Raw genomic sequence first — 9,612 nt, 5'->3', positions numbered from 1 at the left:
GCTGGAACTCAAAAAGAACTAAAAGAAGTGACCTACTTGCCGGGCGTATAATTAGTGTAACCCAGGCCGGACAAAAACGACAAAAACAACAAGGGCGACAGCCACAACCGCACCGGGGTAATGTAAAATTCATGGGGCGAAAAATCGAAAGTAAGTAAGTTGTTCCTCAATGCGTGGCACGTTGAGCGAGTCGGGTAGTCGTGAAATCGATAAGGCCGATTGTCCCTGGCCAATGCCAAGCAACCACCAAAAAATACCCGTAAATACCCAAAGGAACTGCCAAGAAACAGGACCCACTGCCATGACAACGCGACTCAACAAACAAATGCCAGTCAGTCGCACACATCCACGAACCCTTGTATTTAATGCGGCTATTCAAATAAAGTTACCTTAAAAATAGAACACACTGTCGCATTAATACCCTCATCGTGCCAAGCGGCAAACTGTGTCAATAGCGGAGTGCATTTGGCCAGTTGAGTCGGAGCCACCAAGTGGTACAGTTCGCAAGAAGACATCAGCCAGGATAACGCCTCTGACCAGCCATGTTTCCTCAGGCCGAGCTCGAGAACTACAAGCTGCAGGTGGAGCTCCTACAGGAGAAGCTTCAACGCAGGTAAGGTTTCTTTTTTAGCTAATTATTAATTTCTTTAAACTGAAAAGTATTAAAAACACATTTTAATGTAAGACTCAGCTAAAAAAATGGATATCCTGAGTAGCTACTATTGCAGATTTCAATAAAAACATTTTCAAATTTAAATAAAAGATCAAACATGGAATTATCGAAGCAGAAACTAGAATAGGGATTGCTTCAACTTGAAGAGTTTATTCTGTAGTAACGACTCTTGTGACCTAACTTTCGAGTGGCATGTTGTGCTTTGATGCCCCGGTGGTATTTGCGGCCAACTGGAAATGTCCTGCAGCAAATCGCACAAAGGACTTACCATTGATGTGTGTGCTTCGGCTTTTAGTGAGCTTTACTGGGTGCAACATATGCAACTTCTAAGAAATCATTTTTAAAAGCTTTGTCTTTCATTTTCATATTTTTTTCGATTTTGATTTTGATGTTGATTCCCTTTGCGCAGCGAGGATAATCGCCAGCAGTTGGAGCACAAGTTGGACAAAATCTTGCAAAAGCGCAGTGAGCTGTAAGTAGCTTTTGATATTTTCCTCAATCGGCTGAAGGAGTAGCAATAGTAAATATTATATGTATATCGCAGGGAGAAATCGATGCGCCACAAAAGCCGCCAAAAGTACCAGGAGTTTCTAGAGGAGCAGACAAAACGCAATGAGCGGAATAAGAAGCTAGTTGACATGCTGGAGCGGATCGATGAGCAAACGGCGGCCATGTCACAGCGCAGCGAGCGTCTTAAAATGATGAAGGTTTGTATCCTTATTGCCTGCGGCATGGAAATTCAATCACACTTGAAAAAATATGTATCGAAATAATTCTTAAAGACAAAAAAAGTAGGTATAGATATACCAGTCTTCAAAGCGTTCCATCAAAACTTTTTTTATCAATCCTGATTCGTAACCCTATGTAGAAACTTAATCTTTCCTTTTTATCCTCCAACAGTTGCAATACCAGATGTACTTTGCAAAATTGGTGCAAAATCAAACACTGCGTTGCATCCAACAAACGACGGCACCTGCCACTGCACCTGCCGGCGGAGCCATTCCAGTGCTGCTGCAACCGCAGGCGACGGTGGTGACCAATCCACCGCAACCGACACCACAGCCCTGGACCTTTGCCATGGCCACGCCCACACAAGCCGGCATGGTGCTGACGCCTCAGTTTGCCCCAGGACTTGCTCAACCCCACGCCCCCACACCTTCGGCCGCTGGGGCAGCCGCAGCAGGCATTCAGGCTCACCATCCTGTTTACTACCCAGATCTCTTTGGCGGATCCGTCACTCCCCTCGGCACCTCCAACCTGTTCGATTTGCGTGCCACCCTGCGCGCCTTTGATAATGAGAATGCCGATTTACCGGAGCGGATGCAGCCTCACTTGACAGGTGATTATCAGGGGCAGGAGTTGGCTGGCGGACGAGGGGCAGGAGGAGCGGCGACATCGAGCACAGCCAGCCAAGAGAACGGAGCCGGCAGTGGAACACGGCAACTGAGCAGCACATCCTCCACTCTGGCCACATCCTCGTTGACGTTTGATAAATTGCCAAAGACGTCTTCCGCGCTGACGTTAACTGAACTGCCTGTGACGCCGAATGCAGTAACGTCCGCAGCCGGAGCAACAAAAGGAGCAGGAGTGGCAGCCACATCAGCAACAGGAGGAGTGGCAACTGGCCATGACGTTCGCGGACAGCCGCAAAGAGAAAATGGAGGCGACCTGGATGCCTGGACAAATTCACGCGTGACTAAAGTCGAGTATGAAAAATCGCCAACTGTCGGTGGCCATAATGAGCCCGTCCAACAGCAGCAGCAGCAACAGCAACAACATGACTTTGACGCATACTTCGGTGAGCTGAAAATCGATGAGTCCTGGCAAGAGCTAGGACCCTCTAACCCAACCCCCGGCCGCCCACAGGAAGACAAACGCCCACTAAACGTGCGTGCCAGCGAAGTAAGTGCCAAACTTGGCATCAGCAACGATTTGCTGGACGAAGTCAAAGCCAGCCGAGCGGCTCTGGAAAAGGCAGCGGCTGCCGTTGATGAGCAACTGGCAAGGGGTAATCAATTGTCGCCGCCAGTCAGCCAGGACGTAGGTAACACCGTAACACAGCACCTCCAGCAACAACAACAGCAGACAAAACCCGGAGTGTCGATAGAGAATATTGAAAATGCCATTTACGGCGAACGATTGACAGGAACAGGAACGGGAACGGGAACAGAAGTAGTAGGTGGAGCAGCACCACCCACGCAGGGATTTTTCGAAAATTTGGTAACCAACACAACCGCGTCAGAAGTTCTGCAGGATATGGAGGTGCAGCCAGTGGAGTCTGCAGATGCGGCTGGTCATTACGGGCAATACGATGCCAGTGGATATAGTGAGAGCAGTGAGCCCATATATGCCAGCATCGATTCCAACAACCAACAGCAGCAACAGCAACCAAACTCCGCAACGGTGGAACCGCTTTACAGTGAAATCGGAAATCCCACGGACTATACACAGGCATATGCAACGGATGCCAGTGCAACTGATGCCATTGCATCTGCCCCTGCACCGGCAGCAGAAATTACATCTGCCGGGGCTGGGGATCCCAACGGTGAGCCGCAAGAGTACTCCAATATTGATTACGGCAACTACGAGGACGGGCAGTATGCCGCTGGCTATGATCCGAACGTGGCCTATCCGGGCTACATATACGATGAGGCCACCGGGCAATATATAGCCGATCCCAATGCCCAGCAATATGCACCGGATGGCAGCTATGCCGGCCAGGAGTACGATGCCAGTGCCGTCCAGAATTATGACTACAGTGCGTATGAGCAGCAGCAGCAGCAACAGGAGGAACTGCAGCAGCCCTTGCAGGAACAGCAGGAAGTTTATCCAGTTGCGGAGAATAGCCAGGATGTCCCAGAAGTTCAAGAGCCAAGTACAGCAGCGGCGGCAGCTGCTCCTGCCACGCCGGAACCTCTCAATCCCGGAAGCACCGCCAATCCTAAGCCCATCAAGCCCACGTCGATACTTTCCACGACGACAGACAAACAAGCGGCGCCTAATGATGCGCAACAGCAGCAGCAGCAGCAAAAGAAGAAGAAGCGCGTTAATTTCGTTGACAGCAGCGAAACGGATGACAGCTCAAGCGCGAAACCGACCGCCCCAGTTTCCCCAAATCCTGGTCCAGCCGCCGTAGCCACGCCCTCCCCAACACTTCCAAGTAGCGGTGGTGGCGGAGTCGGCGGCGTTGGTGGCAGCGAGAGTGACTTCGATTTTTCAACGGGCAGCGAGGCGAAGAATTAGAACAAGCTGAAAACAGTTGAAGCTCTAATTTGTTGCCATTTGGGTTAACCAACCGCCCCCGCTTCGATTTATAGCCACTGCATTCTTCAGCCCAGGGATGAGAGAAAAAATCAGGAAATCAAGTAAAGCGAAAAGGGAAAACTGGAGAATCGGAAAAGGTAAAAATTTGTTTGCCAAGAAAATGGCAAGCCACAAACCACACAAAAGTTGTTGCTTGTTTGGACGGCCACAGCTCTCAACGCTCGTCTAGTTCAATATTAATAATTGCTTGTCAAATAAAACAAAAGAAAATAAAATAAAGAGTAATCCATTAACTTATACAGTATGTATAAAAAATATTATTCTTGGTAAAGAGGTCCAGCAGCCTTGACACAGTTAATCTGTTAACTGGGCGTATACGCAATATTCCGTATTAATACCTGATGCTGACACACATTCGCCCCAGAAATGCGCTGATGTCGTGGCATATATTTTATTAACGACATCGGTAATAAGATCAGCAGCTGTTGCTGCCAGGCCACAATTTATCAAAAGTGCAATTGTCTTTGTCGTGGCTCCCCGAATTACCTTTCACTGGCTATATTTGCTTGCCAACTCGCCGGCATTCCTGCCCATGACACTAATTATGTGCGGTCAGGCGGTTAAAGCCACATCCACGGCCAGCCATGGCCAGCAAATATGCTGATTCCTGATACGATGGCCTGGATGGTCAACTGCTGGCAGTGGCCGCTGCTTACTTGGCCAACAATTGCCTTAACTTAATTGAATTCATGCCAAGCTGCGGATGTACAATGCCCAGTCGTATATACAATATTATTCCATAAGGCTATGTACTATATACACAGGATATCTTGCTCCTACACGAAGCGCATACGCAATTTTAATTTGATTTCCAGTTAACGCACCGAAGGCGTTTATATTTTCATTTTCGACTAGCGGCTCCAACTGTTGCTGACATTTTTTCCATCAACTTGAGTGGGGAAATAAAATGGCATTCTTTCATTTTAAAATTGCTGAACCAATTCCATCGCCATCAATTCGATCTTCAATGTTATTTCCATACAATTTTTTATGGCATTTCCATACGCAATTTCGGTCTGCAGCGTATTTGCATTTTTGTGTTAAATAATATGTGTTTTTTTCTTAATTACACTTTGCGTAATTTTTCCCATGCATCAAACATACTTTGCCCTCTCTCTTAATTTAAATTAATTTCCGAATTAATCGGACGACAGTGAAAATGTAATTAATACATACAATTGGCCTGTCACAATGTCAACGATGGGGCTTATCAAACAGGCATATCAAATGTCAATCAATTTTTGTGGTTAAGTCATTAAATATTTATAAAAACCATGGGGTTTTTTTCACACTACCACGTAGGTTTTAAACAATTTGCTGGAATTGACCAATAATTGCACGGAAATTGCTGCAGTGTCGGGTAAATAGACTAACAGCCCCGCTCCGTTCCTCCTTGGAAACGAACCCATTTTGTTTCACTTTTTAATGAGTTGAACATTTGAGGCCGTACGAGAACGGAAAAGTAAACCAAGCCGGAGAGAAGGAACAAAATTGGGGGGCCAACGAGAAGGAAGGAGCAATGTTGAACTTTTTCAACAGAAATTTGCAATTAAATGTAGCACACAAAACCTCAAAGGCAAATGGCAATATAAAATGTAATGGGCCACATTTAAATACCCTCAGCCCTGGCAAATTCAGACAAATTTCGAGCGCTGTGACACTTCAAATGAAATATTGGCATTGACCCAACTTTTCCATCGGCAAAAAGGTTTTAAATTCCTGCTAATGACGACAAAAAAAACAATAATGGCAGGAGAGGAAAGATTCTATAAAGCATCTAATTGCAGGCTCCATTTCCAACAAATAAAAATCCTTTTGAAATTAAAGCCAAGTACTTCAAGTGCTAAAGTAAATATTGAAAATAAATCGATTTCGTTTTGCCAAGAATGTAGCCCCGAGTCGTGAGTGTTTTTTTAACCGGCAATTTGCCATTACCGTAACATAATGCTTACAAAGAGTTTTGTCACAGAAAACATTATATAACTGGCATATGGTGGAGGTGTGTCCTTGTCAGCACAATTCAAAAATAAATTGCAAAGCAAATCAAATCGACACGTCGCAGGTGGAGGGATAAAGGATTATAGCTGCTTCGCCCACAGTCTGCATAATTGAGTGGCGCTTATTTATGCACCCCCGGCAAGTTGAGAGCTCAAACAACAGGGGATCGGGAGTGGTATCCCCACCAATCAATGCATCCCCGACCACCCCCAAAAATCAACTACCCAACTTCCAGTGACAGCATCAGGAGTGGGGTTAAAAACGAAGCAAAAAATATAATCAGTGCTGAAATTCAATTTCGAAATAAAACGCAAACGCAAATCGAGAAGCAAAATTTCCAATGCCATCGAAGCATATGGTGTGTGGTTTGGGGTTAGGGATCCTTAGTGGGTGCTCTACCTGTTCAATGGGTGTGCACACTCAGTGGAGCAGAAACAAACAAGGTGGAACAGCAAGAGCCATCGTAGCAAGCCCGGCATACGTGGCGTATGATTGACGGTTATGCAAATGACATTTTCGGGGTAAAGGCAAGACTTTTCTGATAATATTTATAGAGCAGTTAAGGTATGAATAAAGAGTTGCCTTAGAGGGGATCTTGGATGATGGATGGAGCCTGTCGTAAATTAATTCAGACTGGTTGGATTTTGAGCCTCACAAGTAATATTACACTCCGCAGTTCGATTAAGGACTTTCTTCCTTCAAACTTTTTTTTTTACTAAATGGAATGCTTTTATTCTAATTATCAAAAAAAAAAAACGTTTTAAGGCTTGGAGTTATTCTACTCCATTGTGTGCTTGGCCACTAACAAGCCTTTATTTGAGCTGAACGCTGAAAGCTGAAAGGGGTGTCTTGGCCATAAGCAAACATCGGCCAATGGGGATAGTTCCGGCTCCAGAGCCATGCTGACATTAACGCTAATTGAAAACATGAAAGGCGATACGCCAGCCATCCAAACTCTCCCGTGAGCCCGCCGCCGCCATCTGCGATGATTAGTGCACGTGCAATGCTTTCAACCCAACTGTCTGTCTGTCGAACTAACGATCCTAGCCGCGCAGGAGGTATAGAATCTCCCATGCTACCTGTCACCTGCTCTACACATTCACCTGGGTCTGGCTACGACTCTGTCTGAGTCCGCCAGCGTTTTCCTGTTCAATTTCGTGCTATTTTCATGGTGAAAAGATAACAAAAGTTTGCCTCACTTTGCGCGCTGGCAACATAAGAGTTTTCCCCACGTTTTTCCGCCAACTTATTATTGTTTAAATATTTACACAGAAAATGGTGACGGTGGTGGCATCACAAGGGTGCGATTTCTGCTGTCGCACTTCGTGTATTCTGGTTGTCGTTGTAGCGTTGTTGTAGCTACAACCATATGGGCGACAACTTTCCGCCAATGGCTGGATGGGGGGCTAAAAAAAGTTTTCCTCTTTCAGCCCACATTGGGACCCTGGCATTGTCACGCAGTTGTCTTTCCGCCAATGCGACTTTTGCCTCTGAATTCTATCATTTCCGCCAATATACACACATTTGTGCACTGAAAAGAAGTACTTTAAGTTTTATAAAAATATACCCCAGATATGAGGTCATGTTTGAAGCTAAATAAGAAAGCTTTAGCTATTTTTACAGTGGCCTGAATCATCTGTTCTCCTGGGACCTTTGATCCTATCCAATGACGATGGCATGCGGTGCCTTCGATTCACTTTAAAAAAGGCCATACCCCCCAAAAACCTCCCTATACTTTGGCGATTAGTCCCGATTCCCCTTCGAGAGAAGTGAAATTCGTTGATGATGTCCTTGCTTGTGCAGATATAGTACTTGTACTAGTACTAGGATGTATATAGGATGCGGATGCTAATGCCGGCGCCGCACTTATTCCGATGATGGGAGGGAAATGTTTTCGCATAAACATCACGTCGGTCACGTTTCACGTTTGTCCGTTACAGCTACAGTTAGAGCTACAGTTGATGCCCCACTTGGCGCTGCTCTCTTTTTTCTTCGTGCACCCGGATATTGTTAGACTGCAAATGTTGGCCAACAGTCAGCCAGACACGTATGACAGTTTTACTACGATGGCAAACAATGCTAATAATCATCATAATGCTTTTGAAGTGGCGCAAATATTTGCCAAGACCATAAACATAAATCAGCAGGGTTAGGGGTGCTATGGGGGCGTGGGCGGTTTGTTTAAAATGACGGCAGCATAAAGCCATAACATATACCAGGACATTGAATTTACGTCCTGTCACCAGAACGGCTCTCCATATCCAGGCTGGGCCGTACAATTTGCAATCAGGCAAAACTAATTTGCCCAATAAGCCGCAGGCAGATGCCAGCTGGTAGCTGCTAGCTGGTAGATGGTAGTTGGCAAGAGGAGAGTAGGTCAAAAAGGTATCCTCCTTGAACCCAAAAACGACAGTTGCAGCCGATTCGAGGTTATCCACAGCTCCAAATTGCACAGATAATGGAGCAAAATCAAGTTGAGCTGATATTGACAATTCAGTGCCACAAACACAAAAGTTTCAGCTGCTCGGACCAATTGAGAAATTCCCAAATGACAGTGGAATTGATTTTCATCGATATGGCTATAGCCACACGTGTGTGTTTGTGTATTTCATATTCATATGCGAACGTGCTCCTGGCACTCAAGAGTGCTCTCCTGGCTGTGGCAGGCAACCGCAATGTAATTGATTTGGATGCCTACTGCCTACAACCTTTAGACGGGCCTTCCTATGCCGGCTCGGTCCGCACTTCTTCATCTTGTTATTCATTAAAATCCCTGCTGAGTACTTTTGTCTCCGACGATGGTCTCGAGTGGTGGCTCACCACCAGGGCTAACCTGCATTGTCTGCTTTGGATACAAGGATACCCACGGCTATGGCTACATATGTGGCATTGTTCGGGTCCCTTGAACCGCAACTTTAAGTTTTTTCCCAGAGATGGCCAAGTTCAAAGTTCGTGAGCCTCGTGAGGGGATTTGGGACGTGCCTTCGGCAAAACTCACACGATAAGGATCAGGCATTCCTGCCGATAATATCCTTATCCGGGCGCGTATCCAGTGGCTTTGGCGGAATTTTCACTTTTATTGTTTAAGCTTTCAGCACAGATTGTGCGCGTATTATTGAAATCCCTTTTGTACGCCCCAGGCTGCCGGCACACGCCTTCCCAGCCCCCCATATCCTTATAAGAAGCACTCTACTTGACTCCACCCCAAGTCTGGTGGCTGCATTGTTTCCGCCTTGGTTTAGGTGCTACTATTACCCAGCTCCGTCTACTGGCTTCTCCTGTGCACGAAACAAAAGCCTTGTTGCGAATGGCAAAGTTATTTGAAAGCATTGATTACATATTGATAGCGCTGGCTGGCAGCTGAATCTCTGCCAAAGTCACTAAAACCGCCAGCCACAATCCTGAGAATGGAGGACGAAAGCTGAGTACTCAGTTCAAAATATCTCTGCCAGGCAACCATTTCGGTTTCCTCCTTCAATCGAACTCAATTGATACTTCCTTTAATTTGTTTCTACAATTTCTGGCTTTTCTTACGACAAGAGCTTTTCTTGGTGCTGTCTATTAATTATTATTATTTTAAGCTTATATTATATTTTAAGCTACTTACTTAATGTGAA

General features: G+C 45.8%; 1 protein-coding gene across 1 annotated transcript; it reads left to right on the top strand.

The window, feature by feature from the left end:
* Nucleotides 1–370: 370 nt before the first annotated feature.
* LOC6499087 (protein bunched, class 2/F/G isoform) lies at nt 371–4,217 on the top strand. The gene is made up of 4 exons (XM_001955295.4): nt 371–613; nt 1,083–1,145; nt 1,218–1,380; nt 1,574–4,217. The coding sequence occupies exons 1-4, from the start codon at nt 543–545 to the stop codon at nt 3,914–3,916; spliced, it is 2,640 nt and encodes an 879-aa protein (XP_001955331.3). The 5' UTR covers nt 371–542; the 3' UTR covers nt 3,917–4,217.
* Nucleotides 4,218–9,612: the final 5,395 nt, after the last annotated feature.

Source organism: Drosophila ananassae, chromosome 2L (assembly GCF_017639315.1).
Source record: "Drosophila ananassae strain 14024-0371.13 chromosome 2L, ASM1763931v2, whole genome shotgun sequence".
Lineage (NCBI taxonomy): Eukaryota > Metazoa > Arthropoda > Insecta > Diptera > Drosophilidae > Drosophila > Drosophila ananassae.
This window is presented reverse-complemented; position numbering and strand designations above follow the sequence as displayed.